The following is a 27,441-nucleotide window of genomic DNA, read 5'->3' on the forward strand; positions in this document are numbered from 1 at the left end:
CTCCCCAAAACCTTCTCCCCAAAACCTCGCCGTGCCGGCCCGCGGGATTTCTGCTGCTCTGGGGCTGCAGCAAAGGATGCCTGTGCCTAGCGAGGGCCCTGGGACCAGGGCTGGGGCGTGAATCCTGGATATTTCCAATCATCGCTGTAGGTGAAGGTGTGAATGCAAAGGCTTCTGCATGGCCGTGATACCTACTCATGTAAACTGTGCTTTCCACTTAACACCATGCTTTGACACCCTTTTCTTCTTTCCGGATGAGGACAAAGTCTCCTGATCTCAGTTTTCCAAGTAAAAATGTTGAGTCCATACTGTCGTTACAGAGCTGCGCTTCAGCACAGGCGTGCGTGGTGCTCGTGCAGCTCCTGAGATGCACAAAACCAACTCAGACAAGGAATTTCAAATACTACTCCATCAAACTGCTGTGCTCCTCTGCAGGAAGCCGAGCAGTCAGTCCTTGGTGGAGCACAAGGAGCTGCACAGTTTCTTCCTGAGCACGCATGCACGCAGCTTCTCTGCTGCAGGACTCCAGATGCTCAGCGACACCTCTGGGTTTCATTTGCAGCTCAGCCTTTCCCAGCAACTTGCAGCAGGCTTTTAGGAAAACGAGCACGTCAGATTGCACTCGCGGTGATGGGAAGAGGATAATTAAGATCTCGGTGGTTTTGATCACATCCCACTTGTCAGCAAAAGGCCGGTCATGGACTAAGGCGAAGGGCCTGTCTGGAGGGTGACGGGAACGCTCGCCGGAGGGGAAACAACTCGGTGGGAAACATCACGCACCGTCGAGCCACCGAGGTAGGGAACCAACGCACGTAAATGACGGGAATTCAGCATTTGTATTCAAGGCAGCATTTTCAACGCTTTAATTGTCTTTTGGGTAATGCAGTCAAGTACCGGTGACCTTCTGGATGCAGGCAGGAACCAGCAGCACTGGATGTATCGAGGCGGCTCCCACCCATCCGTCAATCTCCGGGCCCCCGGGCCATTATTTCCAACCTTTTTCCTCCGCTCCCTGGCAAGGCCGTGCTGGGAGGCGGCGCGGGGGGGGGGGGGCCGGGAAGGGGGGGGTCCCCCAGAAAGAGGGGTGTCCCCGGGAGGCCGGGTGTATGGGGGGGGGTCCTGGCGCTGCGAGGCGGCGCTGCGGCCCCGCCCGGGTTCCGCGGGGATGGGCGGCCGGGGGCGGTGGGCAGCCCCGCTCCGCCCCGGGGCGGTGCAGCCCGGCCCCTCGCCCTGCACCGGGCGGGGAGCGCTGCGTCCTCCGCTGCAGCGGAGCGGTGCGGTGCGGTGCGGAGGCGGTGAGTACCCGGGGAGGGGGGGGGTGCGGGGGTGCTGTGCTCTCCCGGCCGCGCTCCGCTGGGGATGGTAGGCGGGGAGCGGGGGCGGCTGCGGTACCGGGGTAAGCGGTCCCCCCCCCGAGGTGTGTAAAACGGGAAGGGGAAGAGAGGAAGAGGAGGAGTTTTGCTGTACCTGTCGGTGCGCGTCATTACTCTAGAGTAAATGCTTTGGGTTATTTATGTCTGTATTTATGATGGTTTCGTGGCTGGGCGAAAAATGGTGAGGAGCCGACGTGTGAAGGGTTTTGGGGGGGAAAAGGGAGGAATGGAAACCCGGCGGGGTGTCCTCCCCCCCCCCCCCCCCCCGCGCCGGCGGATAGCGACCTGCGGGGGTCCCCCGGGAGCGATGGGCTTGGCCGGGGGGAGCAGGGATGCTGAGGGAGCGGGGAGCTGTGCTGGAAGCAGCCTGGCCTGGCTGTGGTGCTGCTTTCTGTTCCTTCGTTATCCTGCGGTTAAATAACGATGAGTTTGGAGGGAAGTGTTCTGCAGATGCTGGGCTTCGTGGTGCTCGTCGGCCCGAGACACGGCTGTTTCCCTTGGGATTCAGATAAGGAAGAAAAGTCAGCCCGTTTTTGAAAGTGCATGAATAAAGCATTTAGCTTAAATAATTTAAGACCAGTAAAAAGCGCTTCAGAATTTTTCTTAAGTATTATTTAGGCTACTCTCTTCTTGCAGCAAGATCAATAATGTTATTTTCTTATCTTTCTGCAGGTGTTGTTACTGATAAGTTGTTTTTTTTTTTTTTTCCTTGAGCCACAGCTCATTTCACTGAGGCTCACCCCCCCCCCCCCCACGCACCTTGTTTGTTGGGGTTTTTTAGCTTAAACACGAAGGGAAACGTGACGTGCAGCACTAAATCACATAAACTGACCCTTGAAGACCATTGTCGGGTTGATGTCTGGGGAAGTGAGGGAAGCCTTCCCAAGTACCATTTGATCGTTATTCCCCCCCTGTAAGAAGCATTAGCATCTCCGATGTGGAATTAAAGTACAAAACCAGTAATTTCCTTGAGATTGCTTTGATTGAGATGCCCACAAGTAGTTGTGTTTCAGCCACTTCTCCTGTCAGCATAAGATCATCAGGAAGTGGCTAAATTGGGGGGGACTTTTGCAGGTTAAGAGTATTTTCATTTTGTCCAGTATTATTCAAATAAATGTCTTGGCAGCTGCTTTTTCTGTTCAGCCTACGTGTTCATTTTCTTCATGTGGAGTTTCCAAGAGGGTTTGGGTTTTTTTGCCCAGATACAATTTTTCACCACTCAAGTGATACTTCTTCAGCTGTGTTATGTAGCTTCGTTAGCTTAAGTGGAGATGGCAGGTGTAATATCAAGAAATTAATTAACATTCTTAAAACCACCCTTCCTCCAACCTAGGTGATGTAAATTAAAGCATGGAAGTGTTCCAGTGAAGATGTGGAAGTATTACTGTTTTGGTTTTTTATAACTGGATAGAAAATAAGTAAAGAAACAGTAGCTGGCATTAGTGATTGAATCTGATTAAATCAGCTTTGCCAATTTTTTGGATTTCTTTAAAATAAGAGGAGTGTGACTGCGGGAAGGAGTTGCTGCTTTAACGCAGTTGTGTAGCAATCAGCAAGGACCTCCGCGGAGCTTCTCCTCTTTAAGTGCTCTTGAAATCAGCTCCTGAAAGCAAACAGTGGAAGTCCAGGCACTTAACAGGGCATGCTGTGAGCAGAGGGGAGAAGCATGTGATTTTTTTACGACCTGTAAGCAATAGCTGCTGCTCTTGATTATTTTTAAAACACTCTGCTGTCATTTTGAAGCATTTCTTGCTCAAAAATATCCGAGGAGTTGTATGCGTTTTTCCTGCAAGAATTAGTTGTTAGCATAGGTTGATGTTTAAGCATTTTGTGGGTTTGGGGGTTTTTTTTAATCAAAGGAATTTTTTTTTTTTCTTTCATTTTTGAAGTAGATTCAATGGGACTTTATCGGAAGCAGTCCAGGCTCTAGGTGGGATCTCTTCCCAAGGCTTTGCTTTCAGTGATGTGCAGCCGTGTCCCACACAGGTCCTCGTGCTGCGTGTGCCTGCTGGGGTCACTGCCCCGCGGAGGACCCCAACACCCAGCAAAGGAAGCCATGAGCACTGGGTTCGGTTGCTTGCAGATGCCTTTCCCCTCCTCTCTTCCCTCCTACGCTCAGAGAAATGCAGGCTCTGATAGAGCTGTCTGTCTATCAGCAGTTTGTTTATTTGAAGTTCTTCAAGCTCAGCTCATAGCAGCGGTGCTGGCATCTGAGCAACCTCACGTGTTTCTTTAGTTAGATGATGTCTGTACTCCAAAAATAGATTTCCATATTAAAATACAACTGGGGAAGAAAGCTTGAGCCACGTGTTGTCTAACAGATAACAGAGAAACCAGGTCCTGCCGCAGAGCTGCTCTGAATATGCAGTCACCAAAACCATCAGTCTGCTTTTGAATAAGTGTTGGTAGCTGTAAAACCTGGAATACGGATAAATTCTTAAAATCTGCACTGTGTTTTGGCTGAAATGTTGAGAAATGACTCAGTTGTTCACCTGTGGCGTGTAGGTGTTGCTGCAGGTGAGACTTACGGCCAGAGCAGTCGGGGAGCTGGAAGGGGCGGTGGCGTGCGGAGCTGCGCTAGTTCTCGTGCGGTCTCTGCTGAGCAGCTCACGATTAGATTTCAGCTTCCCAGGTGAAGAAACGGAGAGAGATGGACATTGACCGGTGACTCCGAACCTCAGGCAGCGAGGTGGTTCCTCAACCTGCTGTCCCTCACCCGGTACGTCGTGGTGGAATGGGATGCTGTCTCCTGGAAGAGCGTTTTCAATTTTATTTTAATTCCCGCCCCCCCCCCCCAAAGATTATCTTCAGCACTACTGTGCTGTGCAGCTGGCCTAATGAAAAGGGTAAAAAAATAATGAACGTAAGTAGTTTTGGATCTGCTCCAGAATGAAAAGGGGTTACTCACGGTAAATTGAACAGTTTGCCTGGGGTGAGATGGTTCTTGTTTTCGGATGCATGGGTCTGGCTGGCTGCCCTGAGCCCATGTGATGGGCACTGGAATTGTGCTCTGAGATAAAGACTTTGGTTTGTAATTTCTATGTAGCAGAATGAAAAGCAGCCCAGGTTAGCTCGAGTCTTGTGAGCTCGCGTAGAGCTGATCCTGCCTTTGGGTGGAGGATTGCTCAGGTGGCATCCCGAGGCCTCTCCCAGCCAGTTTCCCCAGCGCTCTCATTGTAAATGCGTACTAGCAATTTTTTTTTCATGAAACTGGCATCTAGTATATATATTGGAAGGGATTAAAAATATGAAAAATTGAAAATGAAAAATTTATATGAAAATACAAAAATATGAGATACTGAATGCTGTAACTGCCTGGCTTTTGCTTTTTAAATTATTTTGTCATTTCATATGGATTTGTTTTTGTTTTTTTTTTTTTTCCTTAAACAAACTAGTCTTGAAAAATGGCACCAGCAACTCCAAGAGAAGCAGGAGTATGGAGACAAACCAGAGCTCTCTTATTCAAGAACTGTCTTATTAAGTGTAGGACTAAAAAAAGCAGCGTTCAGGTAAGTGGAGTGCTTGTTTACTGCTCCCTTCGTGTCTGCAGTTGTTCTGCATTTAAGTGGCTCCTGAGTCAGAGGCAATGCTCGGTTTTATTATAAAGTTTCTGAAGCTTCAAGGTCTGCTCTGAATTTTGGGTTGAAATAGGCTTTTTCAGAAGGTATTTTGCGATCCTGTCCTGGTTTCGGCTGGGACAGAGTTAACTCTCTTCTTAGCAGCTGGTACAGTGCTGGGTTTTGGATTTAGTGTGAGAATAATGTTGATAACACTCTGATGTTTTAGTTGTTGCTGAGTAGCGCTTATCTTAAGGATTTTCAGTTTCCCATGCTCTGCCAGCAAGCAGGTGTAGAAGAAGCTGGGAGGGAGCATGGCCAGGAGAGCTGACCCCAACTAGCCAAGGGGATATTCCATACCATGGAACGTCATACCCAGTATATAAACTGGGGGGAGTTGGCCGGGAGGGGCGGATCGCTGCTCAGGCATCGGTCAGCGGGTGGTGAGCAATTGCATTGTGCATCGCTGGGTTTTTTTTTTTTTTTTTTTCCCTCTTCTTTTTTTGTTATATTCCTTTTCATTACTATTATTATTATTTCATTATTATTATTATTGTTAGTATTATATTTTCCTTTAGTTATTAAACTGTTCTTATCTCAACCCACGAGTTCTACCTTCTTTCCCGATTCTCCTCCCCATCCCGCTGGGAGCCGGAGGGGGGGAGTGAGGGAGCGGCTGCGTGGTGCTTGGCTGCTGGCTGGGGTTAAACCACGACAGATCCCTTGGTTGAAAATGTATCCTAATGTGTAAGGCATTATCCAGAAAATATCCTTGAATTAATATTGCAATCTTAGTGCACTTTTAAAAACATTTGCACCCAGAACTGAGCAGTGTAGCGGGTTTAAACCTCTCCAAAAGATTTTTATCTTTTCCAACAGTTTAGCCCTGTGCATAGGTGATGTGTATGATGCTTTAAGATGAATTTTGAGGTGAAGAAGAGACAGTACAATGCTTGCTTAATGGTTCATGGTTTGTGTTTTGCTGCTTTCCAAATAGCGTAAGTTTGCGGATATTTAAAGCATGTAGAATTATCCCTTTGTACCTTAAAATGGCTTCTTAGGTTACCAATGCATGCGATTAAAATCCTGCTTCAGTGCCAGAGAAGGATTTGGCATTAAAATTAACTGGTGCACTGAAAACGTGCAGGGAACTTTACAGTGAAGTGATTAGACTCACAGTCCCTCCTTTAAGCTTCGTGTAACCAAGATAAACTTTTGGAAATTCTTGTTTCTATGACTGCTCTTTGAAATTTTCATATTTCTTTCTTTCTTTGCACAGGAGGTCCTTTTCCCACTCTTTTTCTTGTTTTGGCTAATTCTGATGAGCATGATGCATCCGCACAGGAAATACAACGAGGTCGCCAACACCAACCTCGGCCCTCTGGATACCTCCATGCTGGTGAATTTTGTCATCGGGTACACACCGCCAACCCGAATGGCACGAGAAATCATGAAGAAAGTGGCTTTTGATAACTTCGAAGATGGTATTCAGAACCTAAGCATTTTATTTTTCTCAGTATATCTTGTGCTGTGGCTTGTGTTTGAAGAGGGAGCTCACTGTTGCTGCTGCTGATAGAAAAAAAGCATTTCTTTTCCATCGCAGATCGAGAACAGACTGTGAAGGCAGGTTTTTTTTGCTTTGTTGGCAAGTGTTCTGGCACTGCCATCTCAAAGTGGTTCCCATCCTCCTGTTGCAGCCGACAAGCGTTATGTGGCTGCAAGAAAGGTTTTGGGAGGACCAAATGCAAAGTACAAAAACCCCTGAACAGCTCTAGGGCTAATTAATACTTGTCCTGTGACATCCTGGGGCAAATTCAGGAGATGATGCTGTCCTGCAGATATTTTAGGTTGTGTTTTCTATCCTGTTGTTACTATCAAAACAACATTTTAAATTTTTTTTTTAAATGCTGATTCCCATTAACACTGTCGCCTCTTCTTTTGAAAGCAATTTTTCTTTTTTTTCTTTTCTTTTTTTTTTTTTTTTTTTTTTTTAAAATGCTTTGCCGACACGGCTCACACATCTAGCGGGAACTTATCTCTCCAAAACCACTCTGATATATTTTTAGTTTGGTATCTTTGATTCTCTTCCTTGTGGTATGCATGCTTCAAAGGTACCGCAGAGAAACAGCCAAGCCCGACATCTGCGTTTTCCTTACGGGTGCCCTCAGTTGCTTGGAGCAAACGGTTCCACTTTCTCCCTTTGCAGCCCGTCTTCCTCCTGACCTCTGCTGAAGTCGATGAAAAATGCTATGTTTTCATGTATTTAACCCTCTGCAGCAGTTAATCTGCCCTTCTTGAAAAGTGCTGGTGCTGGAGAATAAACTCTCGGGTAGCTGGCAGAGGATTGGGGCACAGAAGCTGTTGGAGCAGCAAAAAATGGGGGGAAAAGGGGGAAGGCTTGGGCGTAAATTTGAATTACCCTGCTACTGAGCGACACTCCTGCAGGTTTCTGTTCAGGAGAATACTTCTTTCACTGGGACAAAAATATAACCATCTCTCTCTCTCTCTCCCCACCCCCCCCCAAACCAAATAAATCATTAATGATTAACATGATGCTTCTTTAAAACTGTTGTACAGTTTTTCTTCCTGCTGTGCTGATACCTAAATCAACATGATGCTTTCTTATATCTCGCAGGCATCATCACAGAGGAGTATTTAAGCGAAGAGGAGCTGCAAGAGGCTAGTGCTTTTAAACCCTCAAACTTTGTGGGTGTAGTGTTCAACGATGCCATGTCCTACCAGCTGAGGTTTCCCGATTCTGTCGCGATGTCTTCCATTTATATGGAATCGAGAGGTAAGTGTGCATGCTCTTATATGTACTCTGTAAGGGGATAAACTGAAAAATCATTCCCTCTTTTTCTTTTTTGGTCTGATGTTGCTTATATGGGTTTATGGAAGTTGTTTCCACCGTTTATAAGGGATGGCCTCAAGCTGCACCATCTTTACATTGGGGATAGGACAGCTGTAACTCCGGCTTTTTGCATTTTAAAATGCCCTGCTTTATTCTGCAGCCAGTTGCTCCAATGTCCGGAAAGGATGCGAATCGGTAACGTACTGGAGCTCGGGATTTACGGCTCTGCAAGCCTGCATCGATGCTGCAATTATACAGGTAAATCTGAAAAAATAACGTAATAAAACCAAGGAGGTTCAAATCCATGGACTGCCTTGGCTCTGACTGGTTTTGTGGTGATGTCTATTAATTGTGTAAAATGCCATTTCAAAAATTAGCTTGAATCTGATGAGAAGGCGGAATATTTCATGTGTGTTTTGCCATATTTTGTACAGAAGTGTTCTTGTCCGGTTGAATAATGCGGACATTTGTCTTCATTTGTGTCCAGATGAGCCTGAACCATACATCACAGCAGTCGTCAAAACACGAAGGCTTGACAGTGCTCGCCCCGAAATGCTATTTAAGATGCCGTACCAAAAGGGGCTGCAGAATTTGCCTTACTATTTTATTGTCAGTATTTGTCAGCAATGCCCTTTTCCCTATTTCTCTCCCGTCATGCCGCTCGCAGTGAGAGCGACTCTCATCTTTTTAGGTGATAGGAATTGCAGAATTGTTCGTTTTATCTCCAGGTGTTCAGATAGTCTCCATTTTCCATGCTTTTGGACTGGGATTTGGGGACAGTAAGGTTTCGGGGTCTCCAGATCTCTCCCTGTCAGTGGGGATGGAGACCGGGCTGAGCACGGTGCGGCGCGCTGGCACGTGGGGTGGGATGGGGCTGTAAAATCAGGAGCGATGCACAAATAACGCGGCTTTCTTTTCCTTTTAGCTGAAGACTAATCAATCGGTTTGGGAACAACTTGAATTGACGAGAGCAATAGTCATGGGAGAGGCTGCAGTGGTGGAAATAGATAGTTTTCCTCGTGCGATCATTTTAATTTACCTAGTGATCGCTTTCTCACCGTTTGGGTATTATTTGGCAATTCATATTGTGGCAGAAAAGGAGAGGAAGTTGAAGGAATTCTTAAAAATATTGGGACTTCACGACACTGCCTTTTGGTATGTGAGCGTTCGGTATAACCCGTTCTTTATAAAAGAAATATAAAATATATAAAGAAATATAAAAAAATAACACTTTCTAGGAAAACTCCTCTATCCCATCCTCCAGTTTTTTAGTTGTTTTCAGTGTGATTAACTGAAAACAGCCTGAAAGTGAGATACTCTGTAAAATCTAACAGAGAGATACTTGCAGTATCATGAAAATAGGAATATTTTAATAAGTAAATACCAGAGTAATACTGTTGCATTTAGGCATGTAAAGTTACGCCAGACTTAGAGGGATTAAATGTGATGATGTGTGAGATTTTATGTAGTTTGCTTTTTATTGTTTTTAAATATTTTTGGCGCAGTACCTCCTTTTCTGGAGGCTCAACAGGTAACCTGCAGTCTCTCTTCAGAGCTTAGCAGCATTTTTCCTGCCACATAATTAAACGAATGTAACTCTATCATCTTAAAGTGACAGAGCAATCTAAGCAACAGGTTTTAATTTGTTTCCTTACCGTGACGGAGATTGTCCTATGCAGTGTGTTTGGGTTTTTTTTCCAAACGAGAATTTGTACGAATTTGAAATCGTTGATAGTCGCAGAGATAAAAGCAGGTTTAGCTTTGCCCTTTGCCGCAGCGGCCGACAGCGTTTTTAGCATCTTTCCCTGCTGCACCGTAACAGCGAGCTGGGGTTTTCTTCTTTCCACCCCCCCCGTCAGTTGCTTTTGTTTTATTTCTGCACCCAAGCTCTTTCCTGACAGTCAGTTCTGTTTGTTTGCGGTACGTCCTTGGTGACAAATCTTATTCAGTTGACTCCTTCACCCACAGCGTTGGTCCGCTGTCCCCGCTCACCCCTCACGCATCAGCATTGAGCATCTCTGGTCTGGGGAAAATCATTTTACTTTCCCCAGTGTGAAATGGGAGCGATCTGCAAAGGCACGCTGGTAATGCAGCTTTGATCGGCCACTGAATATAACTCAGAAACTTGCTTCTGAGGAAGCTGTGTCATTTTTTTACTACTTGCACACAAACCGCCCTTGTTTCCTGAGGTCAGAATTGCTCACAGACTTGCAGCTCTGTTTTGAAAAAGAAAAGGATTTTATTACCCCGCCCAGCTACTGGAATGACTAGTGTATTAAATTTTAAATAGAATTTCTTTAATTATTGAAACCTACTACTCAGTTACACTGTTTTGGTTATATCAGGGAATTAATTATGCAAGTTAAAAAAAAAAAATCATGAATCATCTAATTGTGTATCTTTTCGATGCTGTGGGTATTGATGTGTGCGCTCTAATGCCTAGAACAATTATAGGGATGTTTACAAGAGCTCTTTTTATTTGGGGGCTCTTGTTTTCTTGCAAGCTCGTCCTTTGGTGCAGCTGTCTGGAATATTAAAGAATGGTAGTTTTAGCTATTTTTGTGTGTGAATAATTCAGGCTGGGAATTCATTGACTGGTTTCTGTTCTTTTTTTTCCCCCCTTTTGCTCCTAGGCTTTCTTGGGTGCTGCTCTACATGAGCCTGATTTTTGTCATGTCCATTCTCATGGCGGTGATTGCGACGGCCTCTTCCCTCTTTCCCCAGAGCAGTGCCTTTGTGATATTTCTCCTTTTTTTCCTGTATGGAATCTCTTCAGTAAGTATTCCTGCTCTCGTTGAATTCGGCCATCCCATCCCTGTGGTTTTTTTTTTTTTTTCCCCTTCCCATCTGATCTTGTTCTCTCTACTAAAGCATTTGGAGCAAATGTAGCTTCTGTAGGACCAAACGGTGGTGGGTGTCTTACCTGTCCCCATCCCCTTCCCTGGGTCCGCTCTGGTTTGGGATGTTGTACGGGTCTCGACCGTCACTATGAGAAATATCTTTCCTTACTGAAATGTCTGAGTTCATAATCATCTGTCTTTGAACTGAAAACACTGTCTATACAGCACCATTTTGAAGTCCAAAACCATGCCCTCTTCTAAACCTTTGCTGTTAGTATATAGTGCAATGTTAAAACCCTAATTACAGGTCAGAGAATTAATTTATACAGCAAATTGCTTGTCTGAGTTCATAAGCAACCAGTGCAGAAATAGTTATTTTTTTACTGTCTGTTTTTTACTGTATATGCACGCTCAGCCGTACGGCTCCTTGTTTTTCTTTTATAAGTTTTTTCTGTGCTCTGTCACCTGGCATCTTTGGGAAATCTGCCCCTCCGATGGTCTGTTTGTAAGGGAAGTGTGGGATGTGGGTGAATGCTGTAGTGACTATACCAGGAAAATGATGTGATTATAAGAGGCAAAATTGAAGCTATGGTCTTTTTACTTTAGTTTTTCTATAACCTGTATTATTATTATTTTTTAATATAGTACCTTCTTATTTTTTTTTTTAATCTGTCCTTAGGTTTTCTTTGCACTTATGCTGACACCTCTATTTAAAAAGTCGAAGCACGTGGGTATAGTGGAGTTCTTGGCAACACTGGCTTTTGGTTTTGTGGGCCTTAATATTGTCCTACTGGAAGATTTCCCCAAGTCTTTCGTGTGGATTTTCAGCCCCTTGTGTCAGTGCAGCTTCTTGATCGGTGTCGCGCAGGTAAATAACCACCTACTCAGACTGCAACCTCATCGCGCTCATTTGTCTTGCATCGTTTTCAAATAGGTCTTGATGTAGATATTCTTAAATTTTTTTTTTTTTTAATAAACTGATGATGGTGGGGAAAAATGCCTATTTTAATAGCTTCCCATGGCAATTTAATATCAAGTAAAATACAGTGCACCGTCAAGCAACTGTTGTTCTTTGTGTTCGTTGCTGTGATCTCAGTCACTTTTTCATTAATTTTTTCTTTTTTTCTGTTGCTAAGTTTTGCACTGTGCTGTCCTGTCTTTCCAGGCTGGTACAGTGCCGGTGTGTAACATCTCCATTTGTTTGTTGGCAGGTCATGCATCTAGAAGATTATGAAGATGGTGCAACCTTTTCAAATCTAAACCACGGTCCTTACCCGCTCTTTATCTCTCTTATTTTATTGGTGCTGGATAGCATATTTTATCTGCTTGTAGCTGTCTACCTTGATCAGGTTATCCCAGGTACGTTCACGAGAAAAATGGAACTGAACTGTGCTAGCATCGCCAATTCCTGAAGCCCTGAGCCCCCCAGGTTGACACGGCTGGTGAAGCTGGGTGGCATTTCTGACTTAATTTCAACTGTGGAGAAAGGAGACGGTGCTGTTTACAAATGTATGTTATGCTGTGACTCAGAATACTTTTAGATGAAATAATTTATATTCTATTAAAACTGAGATGTGAGGAGGGGTATTAGCATGTTTAGAATTGATGGCCCTTAGGTACGCCAGCTAAACTTTATTTCCATCTTTCTAGAGGAAAAGCTTTCTTACTGGGTTAACTAGTGCCACAGACTTTGCAATTGCTCTTACAGCGTTGAAAATTGAAGACTACTCTGCCTGTTCCAGACCTTTCCTTGTGACGGCAGTAGTTTAACGTGAAACGCAGAATAAAGTTGTTCATCTTGCGACTAATGCCTGGTTGAGCCCTTCAGCTCCGTGTGCCTCTGATCTCTCTGGCTTTATATTGCCCGTGTTTAAGTCACAGTTCTTTCAGCACAGGGGATTTCTCTTGCATAGAAAGAGATTTGCACATATATTTAAATACTTAGCAAAACTGGAACTTGCTAGCAGTGTTGACGGGAACCGTGGCTTAAATGCAGATAATGTAAACTTGGCTGATGAAATCCCTCCAGAATGGGGTGTGGGCTGGCTCCTAAACCTTTAGCAGGATAGCTCATGGCTTTTATAGCTAAAACGCAAAAGCTGAGGAATATCTGCAGTTACTGTTAAGAAATTGTCTTTTTCCCTTTACTGTCCAGGGGAGTTTGGACTACGCCGCACGCCATTTTTCTTCATGAAGCCCTCGTTTTGGTCAAAGCGCAGAAAAAATTACAAGGAGTTGTACGAGAGCAGCATCAATGGCAGTTTAAGTTTCAGTGAGATAGTTGAGCCTGTGCCTTCTGAATTTCAGGGGAAAGAAGCCATCAGGTACGATTCCTGCCCTGCCTCACGTGCAGATTAGCAGATCACCTGGGTCCTTGACATTTTAATGGGTAATTTGAAAATCACTCAGTTCTCCAGTCGTTGGATTCAAATAGCATATGGTATGCATTGCAGAGGGTCCTCCGCACACACGCAGCACGGCTAATTTCCATTTTCAATGAAGCCCCATCATCAACAACATGGATGCTCTCCAAGGATAAATCACTGGGCTTAAAGAAGGGGTTTGTTTGTGGATTGTATTTCTTCAGTTGGAGTCTTCTCAAAACCGGCCGGTTTTCCATTCCCTCAGTTTCACTGAGGCCACGAGAGGCGTAAGCGGTTGCAGATGTTGAAACGCCTACTCTTCTGGGAGGGTTTAGTTTCTGGTAACACACATTTGAGGAGAAAAAGCTGAATTCTAGGTTTGTATGAAGGCTGTTGTGTTCTCTGTGGACCAGAGGAGACCTTTGTGGTGGTTTTACCCAGCTGCCATATCTAAGAGGGTAAAACAAAACTGAAAAATAGATGGCCATGCTCTCATCTTTTTGCGTTGCATTTTGTTGAGCAACCTGTTGTCTTGCATCTGGACTGTGGTGTATTTTTAGTGTGTCTCAGACATATTTTCAGTATCTTCCTTTTAGCCCTTGTTTCCATCATTTTCCAATGGCATAGCCTGATGTGAGTTGGGGAACTCTGCGTCTTCACTCCTCCTGGTTGGCTCTGCTAGTCTCAAATAAATATTTGAGCTTAGTAACCAGAACAAGTCTTGTGTTATCCACGCTGTCCATGTCTCTTTGGGCATCTGCCATAGGTTGAAGGGTCCAGTTTTAATCCTGATGTTCGCATGAGAACATTGTGGCTGTTTTTGCATTATTCATCCACCCTGGACTCTTTCCATAGCATCCCTCCACCAGCTCTCCATCGTTTTCACACTGTCTTGTCATCTTTACATGTACAGGTTTTGTTTTCTTTCACACCCGGTTCTCCTCCCTGCTATTCACACCTGTAATCCACTCCCCATCCTCATTTTCAGGGTGGCCAGGCTTCCAAAACCCATCCTTCACGTGGTGCCTTCAGATAAACTGGTTGGTTCTTTTCATTTTGAAAAACAGTGGGGCTGGAAGGAAGGTTTTTACCTTTCTTGGAGAGAGAGAGATACCTGCTTTCTTTTGCCTAATTTTGATCGAGAGCTGTCAGTAATCCCATCTTTGGAGTCTGTTCTACTAACACCTCTTTTCTGTATCGTGTCTGTGAAGCCTTCTGTTGTATTGTGAAATTATTGAGGAGTAGCCGTTCCCTTTTCTAGCTTGGGAAACCTCTAGTGCATTGTTCTACCGTGTGAAAGAAACACGGATTTGAAATAATTCAGTCTGTCATCATAGGAAATACCTTAGAAGGTGACCAGAAAAAGCTTTCTGATACCAGGGTGGAGACGGACTAAGTTCTGTGACAAGATGCCCTGTCTCTTGACTTGCCTCTATGGGTCTTTAACATGTTTAGTGCCACTCTAGTATGGTCGTCTTGTGACTGTTGCCGAGTGTTGATCATTCAAAATGACATATAAAGATCCTAAAATAGTTTATAAAATGACATGTCTTCTTTCAGAATCAGCTGTGTTCAGAAAACATTCAGGAAAAAGGGGGAAACTGTGGAGGCTCTCAGAAGTAAGAACATTTTAGCTTTTTAGCTGCTTATCAGATGCAGAGGAGCAATAGCTGAATTGTTGAGTGGTCTTTTGTGTTTCAGTTTGGGCTTTTTGTTTCTTTTAGTGGGGTGGGACCTTGGAGCATGAATGCCAGATGTGCTTGTGTGTGTCTTCTCTCATCGCTTTGGCAGTAGTCTTGTTTAAAATGGTATCCCAAAAAGAGGAGCCCTTCCATCGCTAGAGAAAGCCTGCTGACGTTGTCCTCGTTATTCCTCCTCCACCCCTGTCGTTAGTGATAAGATCTTCCCTGCCCCATCTCCCTGATCTTTTCATCTCGGTTCCCCGTGTGGCTTTTAAACGCGGTCACCCCGCAGCCGGTGCAGGGACAGTCCCAGCCCCAGCGGTCCCGTGCCATGCCAGGTGCGGAGGTAAGGCATCCCTTCGAGCAGAGTGTTAAATGCATACCCCATATGTTAGTATTTGAATTTACCTCTGCGGTAGGAGCCGGCTCCGGGTGCCACGAGCACGTCGCTAACGTCTCCTCTTTCTCTCGCGCCTGCCTCGGGGACCAGATTTATCCTTCGACATCTATGAAGGCCAGATCACGGCTCTGCTGGGGCACAGCGGGACCGGGAAGACGACACTGATGAACATCCTTTGCGGGCTGTGTCCACCGACAGACGGTGAGCTTCCCCGGTGTTAGGAGATTTTGAGTACCCTGCTTTTGAAAACCAAAGCTGTTCGCCTTTATGGTTATTTCAGGATGCACCAAATTTTTCTCTGGATAATGTCTGAGAGAGTCCACTTTAGATTCATGTCCATGTTAGCCTGCTCTCTGGCTGTAAAAAACCTCTCAGTTGATTGCTCCTGGCTTCTTTTTTTCTTTTTCTTTTTTTTTTTTTTTTTAGGGTTTGTCTCTGTCTACGGGCACAAAGTCTCCGAAATCGATGAAATGCTTGAAGTGCGACAAATAGCGGGGGTGTGCCCTCAGTCCGACATACACTTTGATATATTAACTGTGGAGGAGAATCTCTCCATATTTGCTGCAATTAAAGGAATCCCTCAGAATGATTTGATACAAGAGGTAAGTCAGCTGGGCACAGATATGGTCTTATATGTTCATTTTTAACTTGTAGGGCAAAATAGCCTTATATTGTACAGATATTTCCTTAAGAGAAGTTTGCAGGGGAAGATTACTTTACAGTATAACAGACCAGGAGGCAGAATACAGACAGATGTTTTTACATAGATACGCTGTTAAATTTTCCTAGGAAACTAAAACGCTCATGAAACATTTTAAATCCTAGCAAAACATTTTAAATCCTAGCATTTGTGTTCAAGCACAGGCACTTTTTAACTTCTTCAGGTTTGCTGGAGCTTAAGACCCTGCTGTGGATGTACAAGTTCGTTAGCAGGGTGCGCAGTTCAGATACAGAATACACTGTGAATTAGGAACAGTGAATTTGAATGCTAATAATCTGGTTAAAAAAAAATTATAGCTTTTTTTTAATAATAAATGTGTTTCTTACGTTTTAAAGGTGCAGAAAGTGTTGTTGGATTTGGATATGCAGCCTATCAGAGACAATCAAGCTAAAAAATTAAGCGGGGGGCAGAAAAGGCGGCTGTCGGTGGGAGTTGCTGTTCTTGGGAACCCAAAGGTGAGTGTGGTGGAGGTGTTCCCGACTTGGTGTCACTAATACACCGAAGCATTGATGTCTCTTGTCAAAACCAACTAATGTATATAATATGTAAGATGCAGAAATTGTTACTTTGAGCATCTGTCACTCTTTTTTGCTTCGTTTATGGTTTAAGCAATTAAAATCACTTCAGTAGCTCAACCTTTATGCTTGAGGATGTTAATGGCTTAGGTAACGGCAGTAGCTCTGGATTTGATCTCTTTGTGAAATAAATAGCGTGACAAGTTTTTATGTCGTTTCTGGCAGGTAACATTTAGCCCCCAACAGGAAAACTGTCGGAGACTTTCCTTGTACTTGGAGCAGGGACGGAGCCAGAGAGCTCTTTTGTGTTACAGATCTGTTATTTCTGGCCTGTAAGAATGGGGACTGCTTTTAGATCTGTATTTAAAAATGATGTGTGTGACAGTTCACTGGGATTTTAAAAGCATGTGTGTATATTTAACCATCCCTTAATAGAAGGAGTGAATTCATAGCTAAACGTAATTGTATTAGAAACAGAACAAGACGATGGCATTAACTTACCATATGATTTTTCCATTTGTCACAACAGGAAATGAATTTATTCAAAACGTAGTGAAGATAGCTGCCTTGCTTACTCTAGGATGTTTCCTATATGTTTTAGAGGACTAACTAGCAGGCTTCAAACAAAAAGCCCTGTATCTGTTACTTAGGTCGGATTTCCTGAGGTCAGTACCTTGCATGTGGATGTGGCTTTGCAAACGCTTCTTGGTTTTGCCCAAAGGTTTTGCTGCTGGATGAGCCGACTGCAGGTATGGATCCGTGTTCGCGGCACATCGTCTGGAACCTCCTGAAAAACAGAAAAGCGAATCGCGTGACCGTTTTCAGTACTCACTTCATGGACGAGGCGGATATCCTCGCCGGTGAGTCCTGCTGCGACCCCCTGGGTACCGCCCGGGGTACCCAGTCCCTGAGTGATAGTTGTTATAGAGCAAAAGTGATGCTTCTCTAACCATGGAATACACCTTTATTTGAAATATATAGTTGTTTTTTGCAGCAAATTGACAATCTTCTGATTCAAAGGGCCTTCTTGATTTTTGTTTCTAGATCGTAAAGCTGTGATTTCTCAAGGGATGTTAAAATGCCTTGGATCATCTCTCTTTCTCAAAAGCAAATGGGGAATTGGCTACCGCTTGAGGTATTCTTTTTGTGTGATATCTGTTGCGTGACATCATGTATCTTTATTGTTTTCTGTCGAAATCTATAAGATAGCACCCCTGCCCCAAAAGAGATCCTTTTATCATCTTCGTACTGCATGTTTGGTGCTCTGCTGGCTGATAGTTCTGATGTGGGTGTAAGGAGAAGAGCAAGCTTTAAAAACCCAATTTCTTGTTGTGCGTTTTTCTTAGTATGCACATCGATGCCTACTGCAACACGGAAGCGACAACCTCGCTGATAAGACAGCACATACCTGCAGCCAGCCTGATCCAAGAGAACGACGAGCAGCTCGTGTACACCCTGCCGCTCAAGGACATGGACAAGTTCGCAGGTATTGATGCTTTTGTTGTGCTGGAGGGTTGAACGGCTGGAGAAGAGAAATCCATCAAGCGTGGCTGTAGCCTGCAATTCTTGTTAAATTGTTGCTTCTGCATTTATGTGGTTTTATACGTATTAATTGTTTGGCTAGGATTTGGCTGATGATCAGTCAGCGAGGTCTTTCTCAGGCCAGTGAGGACCTCATCGCCTCCTCCAAGGGGGCTGTGGTACATTAGGAGGGATGTGGGTACCCGACACCAAGTGCTGGGGAGATGCCTTTAGCAGAAGGGTGAAGAGACCCTTTTGTCCGAGAATCCCCTTGTCCTGCAGCAGCATCGTCTTATTGCAGAGCGTTTTAATGAGCAGGGCTGGCCTCCAGCGGGAAGCCAGAAAGCCCCAAGTCCTATAAAAATCAGTCCCTCTCGTTGCGAGCTGCAGAGAGCTTTGTGTCACTGCCTTAAAATTCAGCGGTGAGAGGGAGCGCGGAACAGATGTGCTGGTTTCACTAGATGGCAGCAATTATCTGATCAGTCCTACACGGGGCTCCTTGTTCGCCTCCCAGGAGAAAATGGAAGAAACACTGTGTCCTTTGCGCTATGTGGAAAGCTAAGGGAGAATCAATACTGATGTGAATATGCAGCTCATATTTCATAAATGTTTTTTTTCCCCCGTTGCATTTAACCAGTTAATAATTTATTAGCTTTATCTTTAGCAGCCACTCCGTGTACTTTTGAAAAAGGGGCATCTTTATGCAAGATTGAATCAATTCCCCCAAACTATTTTAAGGAGAACCTGAGGTTAGGAATGTGCCTCAGCCACTGGGGCAGAAGAAATCGCGGACGTCTGATGAGCATCGTCGGGTCTTTCGCAGCCAGCCAGGAGGCAGCTCTGAGCCCCAGGAGCTTTAGGATGCTGAAGTGGTTTTCGTAAACACTACAGCTTTGGGAAAACATGCCACATTTCCCATACCTGACCACAGAGGTTGAAGTTTTGTGCTAAAAGGAGCGAAAACCTAACCTTGGTTCTCAAGCCATGACCTGTGTCTTCATAATTAAGCAACCATATTTACACATTACCTGCTTTTTTCTACCACGCAGAAGGCTTTAGGGATGCCTCTGATGTGCTTGAAGATCTCTCGGGAGATGATGTAATCCTGTTTCAGAGCAACCAATCTGTTTCACTTCTGTCCCCAGGATTGTTTTCTGACCTCGACACTCATTCCCATTTGGGCGTTATCACCTACGGCGTTTCCATGACGACGCTGGAGGATGTCTATCTGAAGCTGGAAGTTGAGGCAGAGATCGATCAAGCAGGTGGGGTGGACCGTGGCTGTTTTCCTCTTTTCCCTCACATTCGATTTAGTATTAATTAGTGTAGAATTGCCCATGCCACATCACTGCCAGAAGGAGTTTTGCTATGGGGGTAAGAATAAAAAATCCTCTCGCAGGGCACTACATGCAGCAGCATGGGGTGCCGTCGGTCTCGCGTCATTCCAGGCTTTTGAAATATTTAACATGAAAAACACGCAAAAGCAGCGAGTTGGATGGGGAGAGATTCTGGGAGGATCCAGGGGAAAAGCTTTTTACTGGCCGTCTCTGCAGTAATTAATTTTTCATCCAGTGTACTTACATCTAATTTCTTTGCTTTACAGTTGCATTTTTTATGGCTGCTTTTTAAAATGTGCTTTATATTCCTAATGCAGCTTACTTTCAAGAAATTGTAAAAACACAGTATAAAATTTATTTCCAGCTTTCTGCATGAACAGTAATACTAGTAGCCTGCACTTCAGGCTGAAATAGCAGAACTTGTCTTTCTTCCCCTCCTTTAACTTTCAATTCAAATGAAAAGTTGGGACCGCTTAATATTACTCCAGAATTAATCAGTTCTTCTTTTGATGTCAACTTTGAGCGGTTTAAGCCATCTTAATCTTTCTAGAGCTTTCTGTGTGATACAGACTAGTAAACTATCCTGCTCTGCAAAGCTTTTGCATGGGTATGAGAGGGTTTAACTGCTGAATGTGCTGATACTGAATCCTACAGGAGCATACATAGGCTAATGGTATGAAATTGGGGCGAGTTGCACCCTTTGAGTGGCAGAAATTTGTATCATCGGCCTTAAGTGTCTGCTGTGCGTGTGATTCAGAGCTTTGGGGTAGGTCGGTGTCATTGAGCTCGGGGTTAAGTTGAGAAACTGGGATGAGGTGAGGTGGTTTCTGCAATAGCAAGGGGAAGGACTTGATGGCCACCCAGCTTTCTCCAGCCCTACCGTTTCAAACCACGTAGCTCTGTCAGAGCATCAGATTTGTAGAGTTTTACTCTCTTCTTTTTCAGATTATAGCGTGTTCAATTCCCAGCAAGTGCAGGATGAAATGGATACAAAATCCCTCGACGATATGGAGCAGAGCCTCCTGATGCTCTCGGAGACGAAGGCGCCGGCGATGAGCAATACAGCCCTCTGGAAGAAGCAGGTTTCCACCATAGCGAAAGTTCATCTCCTTAGTCTCAAGCGGGAAAATAAATGCGTGAGAGTTATGTAAGTATTGGGGATTTCTCATTTGTATACAAAATTCTCAAAACCTCTTTGAACAACACCAGAGAAAGGGCAGGATGCGATTAATTTTTTTCCCATAGTTACATTTGAAAAATAATAAGTATGAAGCTATCCATTACTGTTGAATACATGCTTTTTTGGGGCAAGGGAGATGTTGTTTTAATAGCATGCACATAAACTGCATTGGCTTTCGCTGAATTTTAATAAAACTGAAACTTTTATTTCTTTCAGGTTGTTGCTTTTTCTGATTTTTCTTGTAGTTCAGATTTTATTGTTTTTCATACACCACATCATCAAAAATTCTGTAGCTGCTATCAAACTTTCCCCAGATTTGTACTTGCTGAAGCCCGGAGAGAACTATCACAAGTACAGGAGTCGACTCCTGCTGCAGAACTCCACAGGTAGGAGAGCAGAGATGCTCCGCAGGAGTAGCTCCTGCCTCCACCTCTCTCTTTAACGTAGCATTTCATGTGGTGGGGAAAGATGGTGTGTGCTACTTTGGGGGTTTGGGACAAACTTTTCCTTGAAATAAGTCAAATGAAGAGTTTCCACGTACCCCGAGATGGTAGAGAGTGAGTGTCCTTTGTGCCGTAGGGTTTGGTTCAGAGATCTTCCTCCTCCTACCATGTCTGGTACCCTTGTGCTCACTGTGTTGTAAGATGACCAGTATGAAGGAACTGGCCAGAGAGACCCGTAGATACATCAACATTAAAATCCTGCTACAAAGCATTTCGGAAAATTCCTTTTTGTTTCAACTTAAGGTGTTTTAAAAGTGCGTAGCAGCGATCCAGGCAATAGAAACGAGCGTCTGTTTGAGCTATTGGGAATTTGTGCTTAATACAGCTTAATTTCTCTGGACACCGTATCAAAGTGCTCCTGGTTTTCGGCTCTTTTAGCTAATTCTCTGTTCAACTGAAACTTTGAGTATCCTGATAATGCTCGTTGGCAGCTCCGCTTCCTCACTGCTGCATTTGACTTGCACAAATTAATTGGAGAATATAACCAAAAAGTTTTCTTGAATTCTTTGGAGGCTGTTGAGTAGGAAGCCAAAATAAAATCGTTCATGTTGTTCAAAATAGCAGAGGACTCTCTTTGGTGGGCATGTGTAAGGAAACAGTGATCTTTCATCATATATCAGTGGGCAAATGCATCAATAATTTTGTGTAAAATACTCCAAGCTGGTGATGAGTAATCATGTTGTTTTCTCTGTCTTACACCAGAATCGGATATCGATGACATTGTCCACTCTCTTGGGAGCATGAACATACTCTTGGAGATGTTCAATGACAGCGATTACGTCTCGGCTGCCCCTCACAGCGCAGCTTTAAACGTGTTTGACCTTGAATCCAGACAGGTAAGACGGATACGACCGAGCTGGTCTGTCCCGAAGAGCAGACAAGCAGCTGGCTAGGGGCTGGGTTTATTGTACTCTTGCCTGAAAGGCACGTATCGAGTCATATAATCAGATAATATCATATAATATTGCTTATACAAGAGGCCTGGAAAGAGGACTTGTATTAACAGACTGGAAATATTATCAAAATAAATGTTCTTCCATAATGATAATTATGGTAGACTAATAAAACTTCCATCCCCCTTTCTTCCCACAAGGATACAAAAAGCCAAGAGAAATATTTTACTTCACAAGAGACCTGGCATAGGAATTTTTTTTGTTTTTTTTTTTTAACTTATACTGGCTGAATTATACAATTTGACAGAAGTATAATTCCATGGTGCTCTCATGTGTAAAGAAAAATGAGTTTCTTGAATTGTAAGTATTCATTTCAGTATGGTCACTGAAGGAGTGTCAGAAAGATTTGAACATTGGGGTCGTATTTAATCTCCAGCAAAGGAAGATTTGCAGTATGCCAGCTCTGTCTCTTGTTCCCATTTTTATTCATTGCAAACTGTTAATATTAGTGTGACAGTGCAGCCCTTAACTAATGTAAATTTTTGCGTGTCTGGTTTTTAAATGCGTTAGCAAGAACATACGAGTGTGGGTCGTTGTGCGTTTTGTTTTTCAGACTGTAATTGTCTGGAGCATCATTTATTATAGCGTCACAGTTGCATAAAACATTCTGGGAATTTATTCCAAATAATTTGTTCTCTATGAGCGTGACTGTTTTCCTGAATTAGGTTATGTGTTACAACCACCCTGAGCAGCCCAGAGCTTCCTGCAAAGCATACTCTATTATGCAAAGATTTTTCCCAATGTTCAGGTTTAATTAAGCCCATAGGAGAGCCCTCCCAGGGTATTACCCTTCACGCAGAAGAATTAATATAGCACATACTTTCCTTTCCAGAACTATGTTTTCACAGTCATATTCAACAGTACCATGGTGCATTCCCTGCCAGTTTTGATGAACGTTGTCAGCAATCTACTTCTGCGCAATTTAAACGTGACGGAGAGCATTCAAATCTGGAGCAATCCCTTCGTTCAGGTGAGCAGCACCCGTGGCTGCATGGCAAAAATCACCCTTAAACACGGGGCGGGCGGCAAAGCATCTCTGGGGTGAGAGGGGGAGTGCAAAAACACACCGTAAATGAAAGGAGAGGCTGGTCGGGACTGTCTGCAGCACCAAGGGCCGTGCTCTGCACGGTGCTGTCGGGAAGGATTGGGCCCCAGTAGCCAGAGTAAGTTCTTGGTGGTACGGACCTTTGCAGAATTGAAGAGGACTTGAAAGGTGCCGGGATTTTGTTCTGCAGGTTGTGGAAGTGGAGGAAAAAGGGGCTTGGAAAGAGGATGTCCTGTTGGGAATTTGTTATAGGTTACCTGCAGTTCTGGGAGGCTGAACGCGGGGATGCTGGAGGTCTGCTGCCTCCTGTGCGGAGCTGGGGTGGCCTTCAGGAGAGGAGAGGACCTGCTGCAGGAGATAAATGCTCTAGGAGTTTATTAGACACTCTCATAAATACTCCAAAAACTTCCATAGGTGTTTTTCTCCATGCTGCAGCTCAGATGATCTTGAGATACACAGAATATCTGTTTTAGCACTTATGGTCATGTTCCAATTCTAAATGCATTTTTTTGGTCCCGCCCATTCTGGTGTTGAAGAAATCTGATTTATATTTCAGAATCTTCCAGACACAATTTTCAGACTGGAGATCTATTTTGAAGCTGTGTTACTGGGAATCATTATTACTGGAATGCCACCCTATTTTGCTATGGACAACGCAGAAAACCATAAGGTAAACTCCCAGGGGTTGATTCAGAGACTGCACAAGAACTTGAAAATCTTGGGATTTTGGGGAAACCCTAAGAGGTGTTTTAAATAGCGCCTTTTGCTGTCAGAGGCACAAGGCACAGCGGTATGGATGTGACTGCTGGTTGCTGCCTGAGGTAGAGCAGATTTGGGAAAAGCCCTTTTGCTTTCCGTGGAAATGCTTTTTTCTTCTTTGGCAGCTAAAATCAGCGATAACTGGGTACCGCACTGATGCCACATCAGTGTAAAAGCAGTGTATTAGAGGAGAAAACGAGATCCTGCTGACGCACCGAGGCAGATTAACATAGTGTTCATTTTAATTAACACTTAATTAACATTGCGTTTTCTTTTCCTGTTGCAGATCAAAGCGTACACGCAGCTGAAGATAGCGGGGCTTTATCCCTCCGCTTACTGGACTGGGCAAGCCATTGTCGACCTCCCGCTGTTTTTCTCCATCCTTGTCCTGATGATAGGCAGCCTCTTCGCCTTTCACTACGGCGTTTATTTCTACGTGGGCAAGTTCCTCGCTGTGGTGAGTGTGCGGTGGGGACCGGAGCACACGTGAGGATGTGAGAGCATGGTTACGTTGTTTTCTACAAGTGTTTATTTTTCTTAGATGGTTCAGCAGAATTTTTGCAACCGATATACATGGAAAACGGCTAATTAAGGCTGCTGGTGCAGAGGCACCAGTCAGGCTGCACCGAGGGCAAAATAGTAGTACTTTTCCTGGGGAAAAATATTCAAATTTTAGAGTTTCATTCAGAACTGGAATAAAATGGAGCTTTAAATACCAGGATGTTCCAAGGAAATGCTCCGTCCTTTTTTGCTCTGCTTGCTCAGTCCGCTTTGCGCTCTTTGCTGCCGATTGATAATTGCTCCATTTGCGTCGGCGTGCTGCTAATGACAAGGTTACAGTGACTTTGAACACAGACCAGCTCCGCAATGAATTGCAGTTTGTGATTAAATTGAAGAGACTACAAGTCTTCGTGTCTTTTATATTCAGAGTGGGCTTCCCTGAGATATTGGCTGTAATTGAGAAGAATCAGATTTTCCTAGCTGCTTTCCCAGAAGCTCCGAGTTAATCAGGTTTGGGATGTGACCGTTGTGCTGCAGGGCTATTTTTCTACCAGTGCATCTACCCTTGGTTTAGTTTCTGTGAAAATGCTAAGGCTGAAGGTGGAATTCCTAATATTTGCCAAAATCTTCAGGTCAACATTTATGGGAGCTTTCGTTATTAAAAAAAAAAAAGGGGAAATAGTTTAAAGGAAACTGAGTGAGTGAGGTTCCTGCCTATCCATGTACTCTTTTATTTGTGTCTTTAATAATACATGCTGTATGTACCAAGGTGGCAAAATATATCAAATTAAGTGACGAAGATGAGTCCAGAGTTATGTAGCACACTAAAGTAATTCCAGTTGATACTTATACAAAAAATTCACCCCAGGGTTCTTGCTGTACAATTCCTGAGAAACCTTTCCTATCTCTGCAGATTTTCTGCCTGATTGGTTATGTCCCATCAGTCGTGCTCTTCACTTACGTGGTCTCCTTCACATTTAAAAAAGTCCAGAATACGAAAGAATTTTGGTCATTTATATTTTCAGTGGTGAGTAACTTTACCTTGATTTTGGTTAGCTAGGAAGATTGGTTATCTCCAAAGCCACAACAGGCTTCCCAGTTATTTTACTTAACTGTGTGTCCTTAATGCACAAGAAATTCGAAACATTTACCAATGTCTCTGTATTACTGCCGTATCCTAAATGATAAAAGCTTTAAAAAATGCGCCTCAAATTAGATAACTTATGCTTAGAGAGTCTGAACTGAATGAAAATGGACTTTTTTTTTTTTCCTTTTCTTTTGTACAGACAGCCTTGCTCTGTACAGTTGTCACTGAAGTGGCCTTTTTTCTGGACTATTACCTGGTAACCACCATCCTGCATTACGTCTTCTCCATCTTCATTCCTATTTATCCCCTTATTGGCTGTCTGATTTGTTTTATAAAGGTAAGGGGACACAAGAAATCCTCTCCGGAGCACTTGTAGATGGCTGGGGTTGGGTGGGTGTCTTTAGTGATAACAAGACAGCCGTTAGCTGCCTAGTGGTGTAATGTCATCCGTAGCCATGTAACACATGAAGAATAGCAACTCCTGGTGAAAAGTCACCTTTTTTCCTGTAAGCAGAATGTTGCAGTTTTAAAATGAGGAAAGAAGCAAGTCTTCCGTTAAATATCTAAAGGAAAACCACGCGTTTCTCAGCCTGTGGAGCTGGGCAAACCCAGTGATGGGAGATGGGTTAATTGGGAGTCGGTGGCTTTAAACCGGGAGCAGCCCCAGGGACTTTGATGGAGTTTCGTGGGTGTCAGACTTGTGCAAGCAGGGTCTCTGCAGAGCTCAGAAAGTGCTTGAGCGACATAAATGACTGATTTGAGATTAAAGTGCGGTGTAGAATATGCAGTCTCTGGTAGGTGATTATTCACCTGAACGTGTGTTTTCTGCATTGTCAGGTCTCATGGAAAGGCAAGCGAAAGAACGGAGGATACTACGACCCGTGGGACCGCCTCCTGGTAGCAGTTATAGCTGTAAGTCTGGTTATTTGATTACCTGCCATGTTGGCTGTAGAGAATTGCTAACTCCTGCTGGGAGGCCCCTTCTGTTCAGGCATCTTTATTAATAAAAGATTTGATCTAATGCTCAGCATCACTGGAGCCTGCAGCTTTGCAACCTGTTGCAGAACAAACAGTGTAAGTAAAAGCTGCTGTGCCTACCAGCTCAACGTCTGCTGCTTCAATAGTCTTGTTAACGGTGCCGATATTAATCCTGATTATTATGGGAGTCCGTGCTGATGGAGCAAGAACTCCAGAGCAGGGGACAATCCCTTCTCTCTCCAAAACCCCCAAATAATTATCATTAAATCTAAGCAGACTCTGGTTGTGCGTCCTCAGTGTCGACCCACTGAGCAGCGTCTAATGATATATTTCATCTTCTCAGAAACATCAGCACTTCTGTGGTGGTGAAGAGCTGGAGCTTCTTATCACTCATCACACTGGTGGGATTACCTATAGGGTCACCTATAGGATTACCAGCCGTGGAGGGCTGGCAGCGCTCCGAGTAACCGGAACTGTATTTGTCTGTTTTAGCCCTATTTGCAGTGTGTCGTGTGGCTCTTCCTACTGCGATGTTTCGAGCTGAAGAATGGAGGAGGACAGTTAGAGAGGATCTGTTTTTCAGGTGTGTCTCTGTTGAATAGGCTTTTAAAAAGTAATAGCCCAAAGAAGCTGTTTCTAAAAGCAATGCTGGTGATGAAACTGGAGTATGCAGTGTATAGCTATGGGGGATATTGCAGAAAATAAAATACCTTTGGTTATATCCCATCCCAAGTGTCTAAAGAATTTGTTCTCCTAACTTTAGTTGTCTGAAATTCAGTCACTAAAGTGCAAAAATAGGTTTTTTTACTTCCTTTTAAGTTATATCAGTGCAAAATTGGGAATTTTGTAAGGATGTCCCCTATATAAAAATAGAGGAACTTCCTTTCCCATTGCATAGCTAGAGATACCGTACCCCAACAAAGAGCTCAGCATAAAGATGACGTAGTTGCAAGCGTTGACAGCTCTTTCTGCTCTTGGGGCTTCTCAGATGTGCTGCAGAAATACGTTACTCCTGGGTTCGGCAAGCACAAATTGCTTTCTGCATCAAAGCAGTGAGCAAATCTTAACTGAATGCCGAGCAGAGGCATCGTGTTGTTTTCTTGCCCTTAGAAAATGTTTTACAAAAGCCAAAACCTGGAAGTTCCCAGATGTCCCGCATGACGAGAACGAAGATGAAGACGTGAAGGCGGAGAGGCTGCGAGTCCAAGAAATACTGAGCAGCCCCAAAAGCGAGGAGGTAATGCCGTGCGCCCGCGGGCACCACCCAGACCTCAG

At 44.1% G+C, this 27,441-nt stretch overlaps 1 protein-coding gene across 1 annotated transcript in view; it reads left to right on the forward strand.

Moving 5' to 3' along the window:
- The first annotated feature begins 3,967 nt into the window (after window positions 1–3,967).
- The window catches only part of ABCA5 (ATP binding cassette subfamily A member 5), a 31,438-nt gene continuing 7,964 nt past the window's right edge, over window positions 3,968–27,441 (forward strand). Inside the window, 30 exon segments of the mRNA XM_050908334.1 lie at window positions 3,968–4,092; window positions 4,769–4,882; window positions 6,210–6,414; window positions 7,566–7,724; window positions 7,942–8,039; window positions 8,707–8,936; window positions 10,415–10,556; window positions 11,301–11,489; window positions 11,833–11,980; window positions 12,777–12,945; window positions 14,545–14,603; window positions 15,157–15,267; window positions 15,493–15,668; window positions 16,123–16,242; window positions 17,024–17,162; window positions 17,347–17,437; window positions 17,649–17,788; window positions 18,969–19,088; window positions 20,106–20,307; window positions 20,557–20,726; window positions 21,546–21,679; window positions 22,629–22,766; window positions 23,398–23,511; window positions 23,887–24,057; window positions 25,015–25,128; window positions 25,388–25,525; window positions 26,026–26,100; window positions 26,659–26,719; window positions 26,722–26,749; window positions 27,277–27,403. Coding sequence (XP_050764291.1) covers window positions 4,778–4,882; window positions 6,210–6,414; window positions 7,566–7,724; window positions 7,942–8,039; window positions 8,707–8,936; window positions 10,415–10,556; window positions 11,301–11,489; window positions 11,833–11,980; window positions 12,777–12,945; window positions 14,545–14,603; window positions 15,157–15,267; window positions 15,493–15,668; window positions 16,123–16,242; window positions 17,024–17,162; window positions 17,347–17,437; window positions 17,649–17,788; window positions 18,969–19,088; window positions 20,106–20,307; window positions 20,557–20,726; window positions 21,546–21,679; window positions 22,629–22,766; window positions 23,398–23,511; window positions 23,887–24,057; window positions 25,015–25,128; window positions 25,388–25,525; window positions 26,026–26,100; window positions 26,659–26,719; window positions 26,722–26,749; window positions 27,277–27,403 — 3,873 coding nt within the window. The 5' untranslated portion in view covers window positions 3,968–4,092; window positions 4,769–4,777.

This window comes from Gymnogyps californianus, chromosome 19, assembly GCF_018139145.2.
Source record: "Gymnogyps californianus isolate 813 chromosome 19, ASM1813914v2, whole genome shotgun sequence".
In the NCBI taxonomy this organism is placed as follows: Eukaryota; Metazoa; Chordata; class Aves; order Accipitriformes; family Cathartidae; genus Gymnogyps; species Gymnogyps californianus.